Source organism: Zea mays, chromosome 3, assembly GCF_902167145.1.
Source record: "Zea mays cultivar B73 chromosome 3, Zm-B73-REFERENCE-NAM-5.0, whole genome shotgun sequence".
In the NCBI taxonomy this organism is placed as follows: Eukaryota; Viridiplantae; Streptophyta; class Magnoliopsida; order Poales; family Poaceae; genus Zea; species Zea mays.
This window is the reverse complement of record NC_050098.1, coordinates 224,950,301-224,971,675: the sequence shown is the minus strand read 5'-3', so window position 1 is coordinate 224,971,675 and position 21,375 is coordinate 224,950,301. Positions and strand designations below refer to the sequence as shown.

At 44.6% G+C, this 21,375-nt stretch overlaps 2 protein-coding genes across 9 annotated transcripts; both read left to right on the top strand.

Moving 5' to 3' along the window:
* Positions 1 to 4,724: 4,724 nt before the first annotated feature.
* LOC542539 (gibberellin responsive 1) lies at positions 4,725 to 8,715 on the top strand. 8 transcript variants are annotated; one of them, NM_001112081.1, is made up of 6 exons: positions 4,857 to 4,932; positions 5,016 to 5,099; positions 5,296 to 5,473; positions 5,575 to 5,718; positions 7,824 to 8,021; positions 8,112 to 8,606. In NM_001112081.1, the coding sequence occupies exons 3-6, from the start codon at positions 5,323 to 5,325 to the stop codon at positions 8,456 to 8,458; spliced, it is 840 nt and encodes a 279-aa protein (NP_001105551.1). In that variant the 5' UTR covers positions 4,857 to 4,932; positions 5,016 to 5,099; positions 5,296 to 5,322; the 3' UTR covers positions 8,459 to 8,606. The 8 variants fall into 8 exon arrangements, with proteins under 8 accessions (XP_008673441.1, XP_008673443.1, NP_001105551.1 ...); XM_008675219.3 differs by lacking the exon at positions 5,016 to 5,099 and having other exon boundaries at positions 4,725 to 4,932; positions 8,112 to 8,715; XM_008675221.4 differs by lacking the exon at positions 5,016 to 5,099 and having other exon boundaries at positions 4,749 to 4,932; positions 5,187 to 5,473; positions 8,112 to 8,715.
* A 9,925-nt stretch (positions 8,716 to 18,640) lies between these two features.
* LOC100279877 (putative calmodulin-binding family protein) lies at positions 18,641 to 21,300 on the top strand. The gene is given in 4 exon segments (NM_001152830.1): positions 18,641 to 19,589; positions 19,684 to 19,860; positions 19,960 to 20,292; positions 20,408 to 21,300. Coding segments are annotated over 4 exon segments (1,689 nt in total). The 5' UTR covers positions 18,641 to 18,971; the 3' UTR covers positions 20,969 to 21,300.
* The last annotated feature ends 75 nt before the right edge of the window (positions 21,301 to 21,375 follow it).

Below are 21,375 nucleotides of genomic sequence, written 5' to 3'. Positions count from 1 at the left end.
TACCATTGCAGAAGCATTTGATCTCCAGATGCAGATAATTGGAAAGAAGCAGTTCATAATGAGATGGACTCCATTCTTTCAAATGGTACGTGGGAAGTCACCGATCAACCCTATGGATGCAAACTTGTGGGTTGTAAGTGGGTGTTTAAAAAGAAGCTCAAGCCTGATGGTACAATTGAAAAGTACAAGGCTAGGCTTGTGGCTAAAGGCTATACTCAGAAAGAAGGAGAAGATTTCTTTGATACTTACTCACCTGTTTCTAGAATGACCACTATTCGAGTACTACTTTCTTTGGCTGCCTCGTACGGTCTCCTTGTTCATCAGATGGATGTAAAGACAACTTTTCTTAATGGAGAGCTGGACGAGGAAATCTATATGAAACAACCTGATGGATTTGTAGTAAAGGGTCAAGAAAGCAAGGTGTGCAAGTTATTGAAATCTTTGTATGGTCTAAAGCAAGCACCAAAGCAGTGGCATGAGAAGTTTGACACGACTCTAACGTCTGCAGGCTTTGCCATTAATGAGGCAGACAAGTGTGTATATTATCGCTGTGGTGGGGGCGAAGGAGTTATATTGTGCTTATATGTTGATGATATATTGATATTTGGCACAAACATTGATGTGATTAATGAAGTCAAGTCTTTTCTATCAAAGAGTTTTGATATGAAAGATCTGGGAGAAGCTGATGTGATTCTAAACATCAAGCTGATTAAGGCAGATGGTGGGATTACTCTCTCGCAATCTCACTATGTTGAAAAGGTTTTGAAGCGATTTGGCTTCTCTGAGTGCAAACCTTCTCCAACACCTTATGATCCCAGTGTGACACTGTGAAAGAACAAGAGAATTGGTTTAGACCAATTGAGATACTCTCAGATTGTCGGTTCACTCATGTATCTTGCTGGTGCAACAAGGCCCGATATCTCGTTTGCTGTGAGCAAATTGAGTAGGTTCATGTCAAACCCCGGGACTGATCATTGGCATGCACTTGAGCGGGTTATGCGCTACCTGCAAGGTACAATGAGTTATGGAATTCACTATTCTAGTCAGCATGCAGTACTTGAAGGATATAGTGATTCGAACTGGATATCTGATGCAGACGAGCTTTATGCCACCAGTGGTTGTCTTTACTATTGGTGGAGGTGCGGTATCATGGAGGTCATGCAAGCAGACCATTTTGATGAGGTCAACCATGGAAGCCGAGCTAGCTGCACTTGACATAACAACCGTTGAGGCAGAATGGTTGCGTGAACTCTTGATGGACTTGCCGGTGGTTGAGAAACCAATACCAGCTATCCTTATGAACTGTGACAATCAGACAGTGATTGCTAAAGTGACGAGTTCTAAGGATAATGGAAAGTCATCAAGACATGTCAAAAGACGTTTGAAGTCTGTCAGAAAGTTGAGAAACTCCGGAGTTATAAGTGTGACTTATATTTCAACAGATAAAAATCCGGCAGATCCTTTTACCAAGGGACTACCACGTAATGTGATAGAAATACATCGAGAGAGATGGGTATGAGACTCGAATAAAGTTGCCATGGTGGAAACCCAGTCTATGTGATCGGAGATCCCGTGAATTATGTCCTGGGAAGAACAAGCCATTGGTGAACTGAGGAGAGTAACCTTTGACCCTCTCTAAGTAAAGATGCAATACTCTCAAATGCTGTAAGGCAGGTTGGCTTTGTGCCTTAATGTGTTCTGTTGGCTTGTATTAGCGAAGATGTTGTCCTGCAGAACATTCTTTGAAAGAACACACCTATATGAGTTAGACTGTCTAACGTCGCAGTCTATGAGATTTGGGTGATCTCTAGTAAACTCATGAAGAGACCTTGGAGTACGACGTATATGCTCCACCCGAGAAGGGGACTACTGGTAGCCAAGTACTGGTCATGACTTCAAGTGAAACTCATTCACGCAAAACTTGCAATTCAAGGCATAGTCCATTGTCCAAGTTGTGGGTTGGTGTAGCTTGGAGTTCTAGGCGGAAGTTCAACTTAACAGTCTCTGCTGAAAAACTAGTATATTAAACAGTAGTGAACAGTGGCGAAAACTGCACATGGGCATTTGAGATCTGGTGGGGGATTGTTAGGATTTATGGGCTTGGCCCAGTTAAGAAATTCTAATAAATCACAAGAAAATCTCAAAAGCCCATACAAGTGGATGGCTAGGGAATTGGTGGAACTAATAGCACCATATTGCTAGTTCTAGTGGAGTAGAGCTAGCTTAAATATGGAAGCCACACTCACTCACCAAGTCATGGATGAGAGGAGATAGTGTGGAGAGCCACACGTGCGCGCGCTCGCTCGCCTCGCCTGGCCGGGGCGGGGCGAAGGGCGCATGACATGCGCGTGAATGATCTGCCGAAATCCGGCCCCTCGCCTTGCGGGGGCGCGGCTACCTTTTGCCGTTTGATTTTTTGGTTTCTTGGCTGTTACGTTTATCCTAACCGATCGCTATAAAATCTCAACTGATCGCGGGATTTTTGTGGGCGGATAAGATCGGGGGTCGCGGACTCGGCCCTATATAAGGAGCCCGGCAGCCAGCCTCCAAATCATCCCAGTTTCGCTTTCGCCTCTCTTCATAGCTGAGCCGCCTTTTAGTTCCCTTCGTCACGACCGCAGAGGTGCATCTGCGATCAGGAGAGCAGGTCTCCAGAACCCTTTGTCTTCTAGATCCTGCACCAGGAGAGGGCGAATAAGGTTTTTGGGAAGCGTCTTCACGCGACTGCTCGCGATCTTCTCACCTCGTCGACCCTGCTGATTTCGCTACTTCGACATCGTCGACCCTGCTGATTCCGGCGCGCGCCATCTATCAGTAAGTCTAATCAGTACGCATTATCTGATTTGACTTTTTATTTCAGTTCTTCTGATTTGGTCATGATTTATATTAGGAATTTAATTTGGAATTTGTCTAATTAGTCAACAATCTCATTACTCTCTCTTTGTTTATCAATTTCATAAACTAAATTAAATTGATTTTATGATTAGGAAGAGTTGATATAATTATTTTTATGCTTCCACAATCATTCATCTGTTCTAATTGCATATTCTTGTACTTTATAATCCTACGAAGTTGATAAAATCTTTGTTATAAATTTTATTATGAGAAATATAAATTCTAGGAATATAATTTTAGCGGGTATGAGCCCCGAAAATCATACAGCGACTGTGGAGCGTGGGGGAAATTGGTGGTTTAATATAGTAGAGATAGAGATATTTTAATGACAATATTTAAAAAAATAGACAAATAGAAATGATTACTTTAGAGTTTTTTAGATTTTGAGAGAGAACTCTGATGTTTTTCGAGAGTTTTTTGTACACAACCTAGATGATTAAGGTGATGATTATACAAGATAAGTGTGGTAATCTCATTACTCTCTCTTTGTTCATCAATTTCATAAACTAAATTAAATTGATTTTATGATTAGGAAGAGTTGATATAATTATTTTTATGCTTCCGCAATCATTCGTCTACTCTAAATTGTATATCCTTGTACTTTATAATCCTTCAAAGTTGATAAAAGCTTTGTTGTAAATTTTATTATGAGAAATACAAATTCGAGAAATATAATTTTAGCAGGCCCCGAAAATCATACAATTAGGGAGGGTGTGTCCCACTACTCTAATAAACTACTTTGGGGAACAAAGATTATTCTCAACTAACCTATTTTTCGAATATCTTACTGCAAAAATCAGATACTAAGTTAATTTGTTTCTAGAAAGAGGACAGAAATTTCCTCCAAAGTGTTACCTCTATATTCTCTCATATGAAAGATAAGTTGAGTTTAACTATCTTTGCAAGTCCGAGCATCATTAGTTGATGTAGGGGGGATTGAATGATAGGAAAATTCTCTTTATACCACTGTAATTTTATCCAATATCTTATTTATCATCATAAATATCTTAATCCTTTATATGTCACCCGAATATAATTTCTTACCCTTCTATGCCGCAGCCATCAGAGTGAAACTAATTGTGGATTAATGGTGGTGTGCTAGTGGCACAGAAGAGTAAGAAATTGCATCTGAGTGGTATGGAAGGGATTAGAACATTTGTGATTTCATCATTTTATCCCATTCGTCGGGATCAGAGTAATTGTGGACGGATGGTGATGCATGAAATGGTAAGAAATTGGGTCCGAGTGACATAGAAGGATTAGAACACATTTGCAGTTACAAATAAGGTACTAAACAAAATTGTAGTGGCATATACGAAATTGTCTTTTGAATAATTAATGAATAACAGACTTTCAGAAACATGGACGGCAACGCTTGGTAATTGTGTGTTGAGTTTGCATTGCGCTGTGCTGCACTGCTGGTGCAGTAAGCAAAAGGAAGTGTACAAGAAAGTCCAAGGAGGCTCCCTGACTGGCCTTGTATGACGCTTCAGATCCAGTTTTAAACTAGTTGGTTGGGTCTATATTTCATACTCCTATTTAAAAGTCAAACGCTTGATGTGACCCGGGCTAAACTTTAGCAGGAGCAACCAAACACCCCCTTAATCAACTCTATTATGTCAATTGTTGCCTGCGATTTGTACCTTTCTTTTGGGCAACCCCCTCGTCTTCTCGGAGAAACGTACGTACGTGTGTCGTTGCGCTGGTTGAGTCAAACCCAAGAAGATATGCTAGTGGCGTATCGGAAGGACAGAAACCGATAGCTATTGTTTTTCTGTTCTTCGGCCAATAATAAAGAAATTTACGCGCTGTAAAATAAGTCGAACGACAGAAGCAACACAGAATTAAAAAGAAAAGGTTAAAATCGACAACTCGACATGCTTAAGTTGTGGCAGCGATTACTAGAGATAGATGGCTCCATAAAAGGAGGGCCACGTTGTTGCATGGCATGCCCCCCCTGAATACGCTTGTTCTCCTCCTCCTCTGTAATTCTCCCTGTTGCAACGACTCTAATTTTCATTTCAAGGAAGACAACTGGTAAGATACATGCCTTCTGTTCTTCATTTTGGTTGGTACCTACGTTGCTGTGTGCCTGAATGGTGGTGCTAACTTGTCAGTAGATCATTATATTGAACTCGCAACTCACGTATAATAAACAGCTGCCGAGGCAGAGAAGATGCTGACATGGCAGATCGTCTTCAAAAGTAGCCGAAATTTGATTTCAACTTCCTTGAATCTTCTGTGGCAGATTGCTTAAGTTTGTTTTCCTTATGGGTTGATTTGGTGACAAGGGACCACGAGGGATTGAAGGGGATTGAGGGAATTAATTTCTTCCTTAATTCCTTTTAATTCCCGATCCCTGGTCACCAAATCAGCCCGCATGTGACTATATTATCGCAGTGTAATTAAGAGAAGGAACGGGACAAGATGTTCTTTCAGAGGAAGAAATCAAAGAAAGCCAAAGACTCCAGAGGATCGCAGAAGAAGGGGAAAGATGGGCGTGGGAAGAATGATCTTTTCGATCGTGCCAAGGGAGGGCTTGATGCCCTCGCAGGAAGCCTGCAGGAAGCCAAGAAGGGTTAGCTAGCTATTTACCCTCATGATTAGCCTAGGTTTTGTATATATGCAGGATTTTAAAATTTCCCTGCTCCCTGACCTTTGTTTGGGGTTAATCTGTAGACGCCGAAACGGCGACTGAGAAGCTTCAAGGGGATGTGAAGTCGGGCATGGAAACGATCCGGCACAAGGGCTCAGGCCTCCTTGAGAAAGCCAAAGAAGAACTCGGGAGTCACTCCGACGCCAGCCGTTCCTCAAAGGAACTAGGTAAAGCTTCACAGGAAAAAAAATAGTTTTGGTAGTCATTTGTACGGGACTTGTTTCATGGTAGTGCCCTAGTTGTGTGGTTTTGGGCCTGGTTTTGATTTATTAAAAAACTAGCTCAAGATTTATACTTTTTTTTATTTATCCTTCTAATAAAAAACTCCACCAGCATTGTATCATAGAGAATACCTTCCCACAAAGGACCTAGCTAGGTCTCCTGAAATTCGTTTCCACAGCCGGCCAAGAGACCTAAAGAATTATACTAGAGCCATCTAATCAACTCATGTAGAGGTCTATTTGCATGACAAAGCTTCTAACATCCTTTTGAGAGAGAGAAAAAAATCCAATTTTTCTCTAAAGGCATGTTTGGGAGACGGGATAGGAGGGGCTATAACCCTCTTGATATTTTGAATAGCAAGGGGGTTGAAGCTCATCCAATTCTCTCCATTTCCCTTGATCTCAAACAAGTCCTAATAATATCAATCCATATTCTAGATGATGCACTGAACAACATAATTATCAGGGTAAATAAAAGTTGAAAAGTGGTACAGAAAAAAAGTGCCTTGCGCTTAGTGAAATTTTCATACTTCATTTTTGAATCCCTGCTGGATCAGATCTCCTGTCCTATAGGCTTTCTTAGGGTCTGTTTGGTTGGGCTGTGGCTGTGAAAAAAGTTGCTGTGGGCTGTGAGCTGTGGAAAAAGCTGCTGTAGGTTGTGAGCTGTTAAAAAGCTAAAAACCGTTTGGTGGAAACCACTAAAAATCGTTAAAAATTCTTCGATATATGTTTTCACAGTTTCATCCGAAAAGCCACTAAAAGCAGGTCCAGAGGTGCTTTCAGATTTGCACTAAGAGAAAGCCGGCTTTTAGAAAAAGTTGCTTTCTGGATCCAGCCCTTTGGTTAGCTTTTGGCTTTTAGGGGGGCAAAAGCCAAAAGTCAAACCAAACACACCCTTAGCTTTAGTTCCAAGTAGAAGCAGCCTTCTGTACGCAATGATTCCGTTAGGATGTTGGGCATGTGTGATTGTCTTATACATTTCTACAGATTTTTTTGGGGTCCATGAACCACTACTACCTAATGTTAAAACAAGATAAAGCAAAGAAATAATCCTATCAGAGACCATTGTGAGATGAATACAGCAACTATCTTTTTTTTGGACAGACAGTTTACAGCTCAAGCACCATGTTCCTTTGTCCTCTTGGTGGATCTGCATGTGCTAGGTCGTTATTAGTCGACCCTAATACATGTGTAGCCAGAATTCAACTCCATTTGCGCAGCCAGAATCCGCAAACTAAAGCTGTAGACAACGAAGAATCCAACTGTGCTGTTCCCTATATATCTTCCAGGATCAATGCAAGTACAAGGGAGGAATAGAATTTACCCAGCTGGAGCAAGTGACACTCTGGATGGCACATACTGCTGCGCCGTTTAAGAGCTTGTTCGGTTAGCTCTCAATCCACATGGATTGAGTGAAATTGGATGGGTTTAAATCCCAAGCAAGTCAAACTTCTTAAATTTTTCCAATCACATCCAATCCATTGGTAACGGGATTAACCGAACAAGGCCTAAGCCGGGATGCAGGACCATCCTCGACCAACCAACCACCATGAAAGCCTGCAGTTTGCCTGCGTCCATTTCGCTGTCGCTTTCCTGCACTGTCCTACCATGTAGTATTAGTATTATGCATGGTGCTCTCACATAAAGCATTAGCTTCTTCACATCTGTCTGTCATTAGCCCATGCATATCTGGGGCTCAGTTAGCGCCATAACCCCACGATTATAAAGCTTCACATTGAAAGGCAATTCCCCTCTCAGTTTTGGTCAGTTAGCCTTTCCCCACTCCTTGCTTACTTCACTAGCCTTCGAATCTGCAGTCTGGTTCAGCTTGTAAGGAAGTGTTTCTTCCTCACTATGTAAGTTTTGATTCAGGTAAAATGCCTAGGAATAGGATCTCGCATCTTCTCTATTGTCGACAACAACCATTTCATTTCAATCAGACAGCAGATCATAATAATGCCCCCCTGTTTCTCGTTTGAGTTATTGGTAATTATGCATGCACTAATCGAGGGTGTGTTCAAAGCATACAGTGATTCATGTGGATATTGCAGAGCGAGGAAGCGAGGAACAGGGGAACAACAAGGACATGGACGCTTTCAGTGCAGTGATGGACAAGGTGAAGGGCCACCCAGAAGCGATGGAGAAGGTCAGCGCTGTGATGGACAAGGTGAAGAGCCACCCGGAAGTGGTGGACAAGGTCAAGGACGAGGTGATGAGCCTCGCTGGCGCTCTCCGTCTGCGGAGACATGGTAAAACATGCGTTGTTTCTTGGGACAGCATAGATTCTGTTCGTCCACGGCCTGGTCGCTAAACATTTGCATCGTACTTAACATGGACAGGATCCGAAGATAAAGAAGCTGAGTCCGAAGAGAAGGCAGAAGGAGCGCAGAGCGCCGACGAGGGTGCCTCTGATGGCATGGCTGGAGAACCTAGTGTGTTGGAGCAGGCCGTGCAAGAGATTCAGGCTGTCGCCGCAGCTTTGCAGCAGACAGCTGAACCCGAAGCTGAAATTCCAGCTGAGACCGCTGCTGCTGCTGCTGCAGAAACTTCTGCTGGAGGAGACAAGCCTGAAGAAACGAACGGGGAGGTGGAGCAAGATGACCCGAAGAAGCGGCTCGACTTCGCTGGGTTCTTCGCCATGCTGCTCGAGAGGTTCTGCTCCCCGGCCAGCAAGAAGAAAGATTAAGTTGGTTGCAGGTCCGGCTTGTGGATTTCTCGTTCTGTCTTCTGTGATCTTCGACTTGGACATTACATGGAGTGCGTGGGATTGTGGGTGGTGTACAGTCTGCAGTTGTGTTATCTTAAAACAACAAATCAGCTATTGGTTTTTTACTACCTTACTTTGATGACGGGGCAATGGCTACGTTTTACTTGATGTAATTATCATCGCCATTGTGGATTTAATTTATTTTATCTCTACTATATTTAAAGCACAAGTTTCAACGGTCGTGCTTCGTCACCTTTTTTTTAAAAAAGTCCCCACATTTCTTCTAAATCAACTCAGCGTAAAATATTAAAAATCGGTGCAGCAGGTGGGGTATGTTAAAAAGCACGGTGCAGGAGGTAGGGTTTGAACCCACACCCTGATAGAAGAAGGGTGGAAGACACTGCCTGAAGCTGTCTAACCAGTAGAACATCATGCTCATGTGTTTATAATATTGAATATAAATTGTATCTCGGGCCAGCTCGCCAGACACGGTCTATTTGGTTATCTATACCTCCGCACGATAACGATGGTCCTCGCCTCAGTTGCCAGCACCTCGTTCGCTATTCTACTTCTTTTCTCTCTCCCTCATGCCTTCACCTCCTCGCCACCCATTCTTCGTAGAGGGCGTAGGAGCAAGCGCCTCCTCCCCGTATTCGACCGACACCAGCCTCGACATCGACTCGCGCAGTGGCTATTGCACGTTCACGAGGACGTTTCACATCATCGTTTTCGGCGTTGTCGGACGTCCCGTTCGTCTTCCCGCCCTTCGCACTGTTCTTCCTCCCCAACCTGCTGACCCCGCCCATGATCGCAGCCGCGAGCCGATCGACGCTCGTCGACGCGGGTACGGGGCAAGTCGGTCATGCTCCTGACCTTTCTCCGTGCGTGCCGTTGAGAAGAACATGGTGGCGCCTACCACTCTTAGGTTATCTTAGCGATGAGGAGTTCAGGCCTGAGATATTGGACAACTAAGACCCGTAGGGTGGCAACAGTCGGTATATGCTACGGAGTTGGTGTGGTGTTGTGTCGCTTCGGCGGGTCCAGGACTGGGAAGACACTCGCATTCTCTCGCCCTTCTCGGACTGACGCATGGTGCGGGTGCCTCTTAGTTTGGAGCTGCTCCGGCTGGGCTTCTTTCTCCGCTTGCGTGCTCTCTCCCTATATATCTAGCGGTATACTACCTATGTCGCCTACAGATGCCAGGTCTTCGTCGTATCCTTCTCCGGCAACGAACAGGTATGCCTGCCTCTTCTCTTCCCCACCTGCTCTACGAAACCTTGGAACTGAGGAAGGCGAGGGATGGGAATATCTGATTTGCTGCTTATGGTACCCGTGCATTTATAAAAAAAATATTATGCAAAGAGTGGAGACAATCAATAAAAAATCTTGAGATCTTTTTGTAAATAATTTAAGTGAGTATTGTTGTGAGCTGTCGCAATGCACGGATAACTGACTAGTTTTTTTTAAAAGCTCACTCAGTGTTAGAGATTTTCACGTGAGCGATGCCCGACCAAGAGGTAAATCGAAGCACCACAAATACAGAGAGACTACTTTAAATAGTGGGGGTTTGATTTGAAGAGTTAATCTATTTTAGATGAGTTTATTTCATTAATTTGATAGAATGAGCTCATTCCTCACATTATTATTAAGAGAGTGTTTGGTTTCTATAGACTAATTTTAGCCTCTTTATTTTATTCAATTTTAGTACCTAACTAAAATGGAATAAAATAGAGGGACTAAAAATTAGTCCTAATAAACCAAAGACCCCCTAATTATGAGCATATGAGAAATTAAATGGTGATGGATCAACTCATTACATTCCATAAACCAAAAAAGTGAGGAATAAGAAGATGATAGATTACCTCATTTCTTAAACCAAACACGCTAAGGCCTTGTTCGGTTAATCCCGTTACCCATGGATTGGATGGGATTGGAAAAATTAAGAAGAAGTTTGACTTGCTTGGGTTTTAAACCCACCCAATCTCACTCAATCCACATGGATTGAGAGCTAACCGAACAAACCCTAATAGTGATTTAGTAAGACAGCTCTCAGCTGTGAACAATTGATTATTTTGGGTTAAGGTAATACAGCGTGTAACAAAATCAGAGTTATGCGAAAAGGCAGTGTCCCTCCCATAAGGTTGCCGGTTGCTTTTTGTATCAGGCCAAATTTGGCACTCAAGTTAAAGATTGCAGATATAAGATGCGATTGCAAGGCTCATGAACTATCTATATTTAGCCTAGTTATAGATAGACTACAAATACATCTTAACAATTCCCCTCAATCATAACTTATTAGATTTGAGTTTGGAACAAAATAATTGAAGTTTCTTAACAGGCAACGACTTCGTGAACCCATAAGCCAATTTATCCGCACAAGATGTGAACTGAATTTGAAGTTGTTTAGATGCCACTCATCCATGAGTAGAATAAAAATCAACTTCAATATGCTCGGTATGACTGTGAAACCGAGGATTAGCGGATAAATAAAGTGCTCCCAAGATTATCACACCATAGACAAGTAACTCTATTTTCAGGAACACAGCTGACACACTTAAATATAATATGTTTTGGACAAATCACATATTTATTAAGTAATATATAAATGTAGTTTCTATGTACTATTATTTGAATTAATGTGAACATAAAATAAATAAGCTAGAAATAACTATATTTTGGGACGAGTATTTTGTTTCTGGAACATAGCTAAGACTGTCTTCAACGGTTGTCGCGAGCGTCCCCGTCTCCTCTTTGTGACGGCAACAGTATCCTGCTAGAGTGTTCATCGGTGCCCCCTACCACTGCTACAGTGGTAGCGGTTGGCACAGCAACACGCTAGATGAAGGGCGCGGATGCTGGCCCCCTTCCCTCGTTATTAGTGCACACATGTATTTATTAGTTGGGAAAAAATTGATAATAGATGATGAATATGTATGAAAAATGATATTTTATGATTATAGTGGGGTATAAGGGAAGAATTTAGGGGGACCGTTGTACAGGGTGGAGATATAGGAGGAAAGAGAACGCTGACGTGGCACGTGAGTGAGATATAGGGGAAGAAATCTAGGTAAAACCGCTGAACACAGTATAATGGCAACATGATGTCAGAACGTGGTTAGCGGTCAAAAGCACGTGCCTGCCTCGGTTTCAAAAGAAATTAAATAAAGGAAGAAAAGTACACGCTGGTACACTAGGGAGAATCGGCCAGTAAGGGCATGTACAGTGGTGTTTAATGTGGGGGCTCTTAAGGTGTTTTAGGGGGTTATTTGCAAAAAAATCTTAGAGCCGTCTCTCCGTGAAGAGACGCCTCTGGCTCGTAAACCAAGTAACAACAGACGCCTCACTTCCCACTGTACGAATTTGTCGTCTGTTCTATCGATCTGATGCTATACAAATACATTTAATTCTGTATTTATTAATAGACTACGTTTATAGACACTCCATTGTACAATATAGTCTCTTAGTTGTCTCCTGTGCTTGGAGAACCGTTTTGGTGTCTCTCCACTGTACATGCCCTAAAAAGCGTGGCTTGTCTTTATTCCTCCGTTCGTCTCCATCCACTCTCCGCGTCCGCTGGGCCGGAGCACACGCACGCGCGCTTGACCGGACCCGTCGTCGGCGTACATCTCCATGTCCGATCCCACGGCTGGTACAATCCGTAGACCGGTTTCGTCCAGCTGCTAGATAGCATGTGCGGCCTCTTCCCGATTTGCCCACTTGCCACAAACAAAACGTTCTCCTCTCATCCTCTGTTCTACCACGTCCAGGGGCGGATATCTCCATTAATATTTATTGTTTTTAAATTAAAATGAATTGAAAAAAAAAATTATATCTAATAGACCGGTCCCCGAGACTTGACGAATTAGGGATCCGCCCATGCCCTCTACTAGTATAGTAGTAGTAGTGATCGGCCAGGGCTATACAATAATACATGTCTAAATGGGTGTGCTAGGCTAACTCAGCCTGGACACGGTCAGATCCGACACAAAATAGTGACCGAACTGATCCGACACGTAGGTATTAACGGACCGGTTTGTGCCCACCTATAGATCGTACTTAGAGCTCAAATACGACACGAAGACTAGGTCGATGGGCTAAACTAGGACGTGACGCTCGTTAGACCGACTAACAAAAGAAAAATAGGAAAATACTGATCAATACCACTGTTCAAAAAAATAGGAAAAATCGATAAAAACTGGTACAAGCAAATGTCTGTTACACCATACACCTGTAATCTGATAGGAATAATAATATACAATTACACACATAAGTTCACTTATAATCTGGTAGTAATTATACAATATTGCACACACTGACACACATCACAATATCACATAATATTGGAGCTCAGAAGGCAAGATCACAATACCAGCTAACAACAAGATAAAAAAACTCAGAAGGCAAGATAAGTTGAATAATATTGGAGCTCTTAGTGCAATGCTGACTCATTAAAAACTTTCCTAAGTAAAAACTCACACCTCATGGGAAAATCCTAGGAAGAAAAAAAGTACAACCAACTCCTAAATGTTCAAGTGTTCATTAAGTTCATTACATCAGTAGAGAAGTAAAACAGAGCAGACAAAAGTAAATAAAGAAGAGTACAGCCAGCTCCTAAGTTCAACCTCTTCCTAGACCAGTTTCCTCATCTTTGACTTTCTCCCTATTGTTTCTATTATCTTCAACATCAAGGTACATGTTCTCAAAGGTTGATTCGAGTTCTTTGGTCTCCTTCTGTACAGTATTCTGCATATGCTTATATGCCAGCTCCCAATCCTTAATAGAGGATAAGAACTCAACCATATCTGTTGTAAGTCGTAGTCATCAAATCCCAGAAATAAAATACAAAAGATAAAAATAAAGAGCAGAAAGTTAGTAGATCTAGGCAAATAGGACTTAGCGACCGGAGTACCTAAGTTGTCGACGAGAGGCAACCAGAGGGGTAGAGGGGATGTTGCTTGAGGTCAGGGAGAACTGGACGAGTGTATGTAGACGAAGCAGATTAGCGGAATACAATACAGAGAGGAACAAAATACAGAGTGGACGAAATATAGAGATAGGGGATAGGGTAAGCATCCCACCCCTCATTTCTAGCAGTCCGTCAACTGTTGGATCCTTCTCCTCGTGTCCAACCGCGTGGATCGAGATCGACGATCTCCCCTCGCTTTCCACAAAGATTCCATGTCTCCAGGTTGACCGGCCATCTGCCAACTCTGAGCGGCAGCAGATCGAGTCATCGAACTGGCTGTGTACGGCGAGACTGAAGCGTAGCAAGAGCTAGGTAGTCACACACATATGCCATGGAAAACTTGGATAGCATCAGGCATTCCCGTTACCGTGGCCGAACACGCACAGCTAGTTTTTAGGCTGCCCGCTTACTGGACCTCAAGCGCTATCCAGATAGAGTCCAGTTTACATTGGTTTTTTGCTGCAGCGGCAACTCGTTCAGGCACGCTAAAATAGCGTGGATACAAAAAAACGCCATATAAAGCGTTGTACTTTCCTACTACGCTATATACGCACTGAGTGCATGCAGGCGGTACAGCAAGGCACTGAAGTGAACAAAAATATATAGTAGTAGGTATAGGGTTGAGTATAGAGTAAATATGACTGCGGGGGATTATGATATAGAGTAGTTAATCTTGCTGACGAGGATAGAATATTTCTTTTAGAGTACAAATTTAGAGTAGTATGAGTGCGGATAGCCTTACACGCACTAGAGAATTTGCCTTTGGGGTTTCTAGAAACATCGCAGTCAAAAAATCGACACGACTCTCTGCTTCCTTCTTCCTTGCCGTGCGGTCATGGCACGACTCTGCTTCAGAGTTCATGTAGCCATGTTGGTCTCGACTCTGGAGCGAGCTCCACGGCGCAATTGCGCCAGTCAGTGACTCACCATCCATCGGTGCAGATGCGAGTATCGTCTTTTTGCGACAAGTGTGGCTGCGCCTGCCCTGCGCTGCGCGCAGCAGCTTCGATGAAACCCGCCTGCGCCCGTCGGTCCACCCATGCATCCTGGCCAAACAGTTTAGGGCTTGTTTGGTTAGAGGTGGGTAATGTGGGTTGAGAGGAATTGGAGGGGATTCAATCCCCTTCTATACAAATTTAAATAGGAGGGGATTTAATCCTCTCCAATCCCCTTAAACCACTTCGAACCGAACAAGCTGAAACGGGGTACGCACGGCATATTAGGACATATACAATGGGTGTCTCAAGTTGTATTTTAGAGTGTGTTTAGTGGGTGAATGTAAAAAAAACTCAAGACATGTATCTTGACAAAGACACATTGTCTTTAATGTTCGAGACAGAAGACTAGCTGATTGGTCACTTTAATTTACTGATTGCTCTGATTCGTATAATGAATATAGTAAGACACATGTTTTAGACACGCTCACTGTATTATGTTGTGCTTTAGTTGTGTCTTATATTTAGAGTACCGTGCAGCAGTGTTTAAGTTGTACATACCCTTATATGCAACTTTGTCTCTCTTTCTCTCATCTAAGCTTCGCCAGGATTTTTCTTTCCTCTCTTTTGACGAGTGGAAAGAAACTTTGCACAGAGTTTCAGGCGGGCCGCTGCCTCGGTTTTTTAACCCCCGCATCTGCATGGCTAGACCCAAAATCAGTGTCGTGTCCACCTCTCCTTACTACGACTGCACCGGAGAATTCCTTGCAACTGCATACCGTACCGTAAATAAATTGCTAGATGTATGTAAACCTCACCGCAGATACCGTTCAACTGTATAACGTTTTTTTCTCTCTATATACAGTATATATCTGTGATCAATCCCATGTACTACTAGATTCCAATCGCAATTTCTTCCCATCTACTATATGCACTTATTCTTCTTCTTTATTTTTTGTCAATTTTGTTAAATGAAATTATGAGAGACAGAAGCCAGCACTGCTACCGCTGGGCACTGATTGCATGGATCGCAAAGTCAATCAATTATCAAATGCAAGCTGCCTTGCCATTAATACGGTCGAATTTCAGTCATTAATACTATCTTTCGTCTCCTGACGACTGTTGAGGCAGGACTTTCTGCAATGCGCGGCTGCGGGATGACTGAACGGCAGGTACGGATGGGTCCCCATCTTAAACACGTACTACTATAGCGCTACTAATTATTTTGGTACCGCGAGAGTGGTGAGTACAGTATTGTCGTATAGTTGGAGAAGTAGTATGACGGCATGTACAATCCTGATACTGCTGCACGGTATTTAATACTTTAAGTATAAAACACAACTAAAATACAATATAATATAATAGATGTGTCTAAAATTTTTGTCTTACTATATTTATTGCACCAATCAGATTATTCGATAAATTAAATTAACCAATCAACTAGTCATGTCTCAAGAATAGAGCTAAGACATAATATTTTTGTTAAGATACGTATCTAGAGTTATTTTTTTATATTTACCTTTTTAAATACACTCGAAGAAGGTATAAGCTAGGCAGCAATGTCATCGAAATCACCACGATGTTGTCACATATATATCATAGACTCTCTTCCATCGCAGGGAAAATGTAGCGTTAGTTAACTTACTCCTCTAGTAAATACTTGGACTCGGACAGAGATGCACGTGCATCTAATGTAATTAGTGTCTTGTAAATATAAATATCGCGGTACTAGAGAATGCGGGCTCACGCGGCAAGGTAAAAGTAAGTATATAAATATTACTAGGTCATAGCAGCCAGCTTGACAGGGATAGTTTTCTACTGTACACACACTCCAGTATTGAGCTATCTATATATAGATCACTTTCGCATTTAATCATGCATATAGAAAGACATTAACTATTTGCCATCGACTAGATGGCGACCACTATTATATGTTCTTATCTACCACCTGGCCCCCGCACCTACCTGTCTTCGTTTCTCGACACCACGCAGACACAGCGATGATTTTGCACTTCACCCCCCTTAACTAGCTAGTCGACACGGACGTACTCAATAGAGTTTGAGGCGATGCATGCCCACAGATCTCCTTTGGTGGGCCTTGTTCGTTTTATACTAAAATCATGTGGATTAAGAGGTATTAGGTTGGATTGAAGTGGATTTTGATCAGTAGTGGTTTATTTTGTTCTCCCTCAACCTAATATGGCCTAAATGATATGTATCTTCAAGGGGTATATAAATGGATAATGAAGAAAAAACGTTAAAGACACAGGAATATCAAAAGCACGGTAATCTAAGTCTACGAACCAAAGAAAAGTCCAACCTCCAGGTTGGAGACTTTTTTTAAGTAGTAGTAGGTCTACCGAGAAGCAGAGAATGATATACATGTGCTACAATGTACGTATATATATATATATGTAAACCCAGTAAAAAATCGGACAAGTTGCTCAAGAGGGCGCATATGTCCACGCCTTTGTCTAAAACGTCATTGCTTAGCGGGAGTTTTGTAGGGACTAATTTTTACTCTATCTATTTTAGTCTCTAAATTGTTAAATATAGAAATTAAAATAATATTCTAGTTTTTATTTTTAGAGACTAAAATGAAATAAAAATGTATGGACTAAAAATTAGTTCTTAAAAACCAAATACTCCCTTAACAAAGACAGTAACCGTAAATATGTCTTAGGCTGTAGCTGGTCATGTATACAATGATGGGACACTAGTTTTTTGACGAATCCAAACTCACTTGCAGTTACGGCAGTTAGCGGTTGTAACGGACGACGGTCTCTTGTGGCCATCAAAAATAGACCTATTTTCGATGAGTTACGACCAACATATAACTACCATCAAACATAAGACGAAAGCAGTCAGAAATAGTTTATTTTTCGATGGTTTAGACCTAATTTCGGACGGTTTGGGCGTCGGAAATTCATCGATTTACTATTGTAATTGGTTGTTTCAACTTCTATTATTAGAGAATAGCGCAACAAACAACAAGGAGGGTTAGAAAAAAAAGTGACAGGAAAATATAAGTCTCTTCTCTCATGCTATAAAGCACAATTTTTTATGATTTCTACCGTCATTTGTTTTTTTTAAAAAAAATCCTTACACTTCTTTCTAATCTAACCCACAGTCCAAACATATCTATCTAATCTTATAAAGGACCAGTTTTCACGGTTCCATGGTACGTCATGTGTCGTTACCTTCGAGATGGCCCGTGAAAAACACACAAGCCCCACACGACACAAAGTCGCATGCATCGTAACGCTTCCGGATAGTACCACCTTGCTAGCTAAAGGATGACGAGCCACATGCAATATAGCGCTTCCGAATAGTACCATCTCACTAGCCGAAAATGGACGAATGATCAAGCGAGCTATGAAAAAGGCACATCTCATTTCCAACTCGTACATTTTTTGTTTTTAGCTAAGATAAAGTATAATATTTGAAGTTTAATATATGATATATGGAGCATATCTTTACTATTATAATGTGAGAATTTCTTCGTGTGTCATCCCCGCACTCATCACGATCGAGCACGGTGAGCCTACCCACCTCAGCTGCAGCGCGGAAATATCGAAAAAAATAGACAGCCACTAGGATTCAAACCTAGGTTCGCGCAAGCACATCCTTGTGACTTACCACTAGAACACACTTGTTTGTGTTATATAAAGGAGCGATATTATATTTAAATAAACATCTCATTTAAACAAGGTATACCAACTAATTGGTGTACAATTTAATTTTTAATTTTTTATGTGAAAGTTTTACTTTCATTTTAAATTTATTTTTTAAGAATGGTCGGAAAAAGGGGACACAAAGTTTAACGTGGAAAAAACTCTCCTAACATGGAGGAGAAAAAAACACGGGAAAACAGATCTATTATGTGACGTATCGTACAGGGTACACGGAGACATATTTATATAGGCAAAGCAGACAGAGATATGATCACATAATCTTATCCAATAGACATCATTAAATATGATTGGTGTGTCATCAAAGTCACTAGTATTGTAGTACCTACGTTCTTAAATATTAGTCACGTTCATTTTTGAACTGAGTACCAGTGTGCACAAAGTTACTCCCTTATCTTTCTTCCCTCCGGCTAGGTTCTATTTTATTGCTTAGCATCCCCGTTTGGATCCTCCGGGCTGACCCGGGGAAGCGCCGAAGCGGGAGACGGGCGGGCTGACGTGCGAAACCAGGCAGGCAGGGACGCGGACCCTTCGTCGACTCGTCGTCCATCCCTCCTCCTCCCTTCCACCGGCCCCGGCAACGACCGGTCGCTCGGTCTCCGTCGTCGTCTTCTTCCGTTCCTTCCGCCCCCTCTGCAACGCACAACTTGGACTCGTACTCCTCTGCTCCACCGTAGACGCGCCTAGCTAGCTCATGCCATATATAGGCGCCCCCATCCGCGCTGGGAGAACCACACGAGGCTGAACGCTTGAACCTGAACCTCCAAAGCAGCAACCCCAGCAGCTTTAGCTCCTCCTCATCGCAGCCGCAGCGCCGTCCCCTACTCTTCCAGCGACCAACTGCTGTCTCTCCGGCGACGGCAGAACCGTCTCTGCAGGTGCAGGGAGGGACCCGGGAGATGAGTCTGGGGCTGCTCAACACAGAGCGCAACCACCTTCTCTCCCCGAAGCCGCAGAGCCCTCGGGATGCCGCCGTGTCGTCGCTGCTGAGGTCACCCAGGGCGTCCTGCGGCTCCTGCAGCCAGAGCCCCAAGCCGAAGCCCACCAAGATGGCGCACGGCGGCCTGGAGCGCTCGCTCAGCTTCAAGAACTGGGAGGCGGACGACAGCCGGGGCGGCATCAACGGAGCGCGCCCGGGCGCCCTGGCGCTGCAGCAGCAGGAGAGCCCCCGGCGCGTGGTCTCCGTGTCCCCGCAGGCGCAGGCCATGATCGAGTACATCTCCCCTCGCCCCCGCGTGGAGCTGGACCAGGCGGCCACCACGCTGCAGAAGATGTACAAGGGCCTGCGCACGCGCCGCAGCCTCGCCGACGGCGCCATCATCGCCGAGGAGCTGTGGTGGAAGACGGTCGACTCGGTGTACCTCAACATCAAGTCCATCTCCTTCTTCGACGAGGACAAGCAGGAGACCGCCGCGTCCCGCTGGTCCAGGGCCGGCAAGAGGATCGCCAAGGTCGGCAAGGGGCTCTCCAAGGACGACAAGGCGCAGAAGCTCGCGCTCCAGCACTGGCTCGAAGCTGTAAGCATTTCATCAAGCGCCCTCGTTCGTCTTTCTTGGATTTGGTAGCAACTACAATCGTCTCATCCTCTGTTTCTTCTTTTCCTCGTCTCAGATTGACCCGCGCCACCGCTACGGCCACAACCTGCATCTCTACTACGACATCTGGTCCGCCAGCTCCAGCTGCGAGCCCTTCTTCTACTGGCTGGACGTCGGCAACGGCAGGGACTTGCATCACCACAAGTGTCCACGGAGCAAGCTCAACTCGCAGCTCATCATGTACCTCGGACCAGTACGTGGCCGGTGCCCTTGAAATAACCTTTCGTTCCGCAGACTTGCTCGTCTCTAGCTATATATATGCTGATCTCCATTGTTGTTCCATCTCGAGCAGAACGAGAGGGCGGCGTACGAAGTCGTCGTGGAGGAAGGGCGGCTCGTGTACAGGCAGAGCGGGGACCCGGTGAGCACGAACGAGGAGTCCAAGTGGATCTTCGTGCTGAGCACCAGCAGGTCGCTGTACGTGGGGCAGAAGCGCAAGGGCAAGTTCCAGCACTCGAGCTTCCTGTCCGGGGCCGCCACCTCGGCCGCCGGGAGGCTGGTCGCCAAGGAGGGCGTCCTCAGGGCGATATGGCCCTACAGCGGCCACTACCTCCCGACCGAGGAGAACTTCAGGGAGTTCATCGCCTTCCTCGAGGACAACAACGTCGACCTCGCCAACGTCAAGGTACGCAACGCAATGGATCCGTCGTCTGTCTGTCCCTGTGATTGACTGCCGAATAAAGGAGATGGGGGGGGCTTGTTGTCTGACGACAAGACGGTTCTCGTGTATGTGTTTTCAGCGATGCTCGGTGGACGACGACGAGTTCCCGTCGTTCAAGAAGCCGGCGGCGGGTACAGAAGAGAAGCAGCAGGCAGCAGAGGAGGCAGCCCCAGTGGCGACAGAAGAGGAGCCACGACCCGTGCCGGAGCTGCCCGCGGTGGACATCGTGAAGGAGGGCACGGGCACGGCCGCGGACGCGGAGCCGCCGAAGACGGCGATGGGCAGGCGGCCGTCGTTCAAGTGGTCGACGCCCACGGGCGCGCGCATCGGCTGCCTCCAGAACTACCCGGCCGACGTGCAGAGCATGGCCCTGGAGCAGGTGAACCTGTCGCCGAGGGTGGCGGCGGTGGCGCCGTCGCCGCGCCTGCCCATCCCGTCGCCGCGCCCCAGCCCCAGGATCAGGCTGTCGCCCGGCCTGCACTACATGGGCTGCCCCACCCCGACGGGCGCCAGCAGGCTCGCGACCCCGACCCCGGCGTGCAGGCGCTCCTCGCCCAAGCAGCAGCAGCAGCAGCAGCACTTGATGGGGTTCCGCGCGCCGGCCGTGGCGCTCACGCTCCCCAAGCACAAGGCCAAGTGATCTGCTTGCTGCCCATTGACACCTCGCCGCAGCGGCGTTTTCCGAGGTGTTGCTGCGTTGCGCCGGGTTAACAATTTTGTTGATTGGTTTGTTGCGTTCTCTGATCGGCTACCATTCTTTCGTACGTTAGTTCGTTCCTGGGTCATCGTATTTTGACCTCACTCTGGTAGTCTGGTAGCACTCTGGTGCTTGCGCTCTGCGTGCACCACTGCTGTACAACTCTAAACTACAGCCTGCAATGCAAGGCCCTACTGTAACCTGAACCTGCATCCTGCAGTTCCTCAGACAAAATGACTGCAGGTTCCGTTTTGAATAAAAGGATTCGTTCATGAATACGTGTGTTAACGACTGGCACAAGAATTTTCCTTCCTAGCTACTACACATGTTCGAGCTGGATACTTTGTCAA

Coding starts and splice junctions, on each gene's coding strand:
- LOC542539 (XM_008675219.3), top strand. CDS start 5,323: ATGTTCTTTCAGAGGAAGAAATCAAAGAAAGCCAAAGACTCCAGAGGA. Junction 5,474..5,574: donor CCTGCAGGAAGCCAAGAAGG/GTTAGCTAGCTA, acceptor GTTAATCTGTAG/ACGCCGAAACGGCGACTGAG. Junction 5,719..7,823: donor CCGTTCCTCAAAGGAACTAG/GTAAAGCTTCAC, acceptor TGGATATTGCAG/AGCGAGGAAGCGAGGAACAG.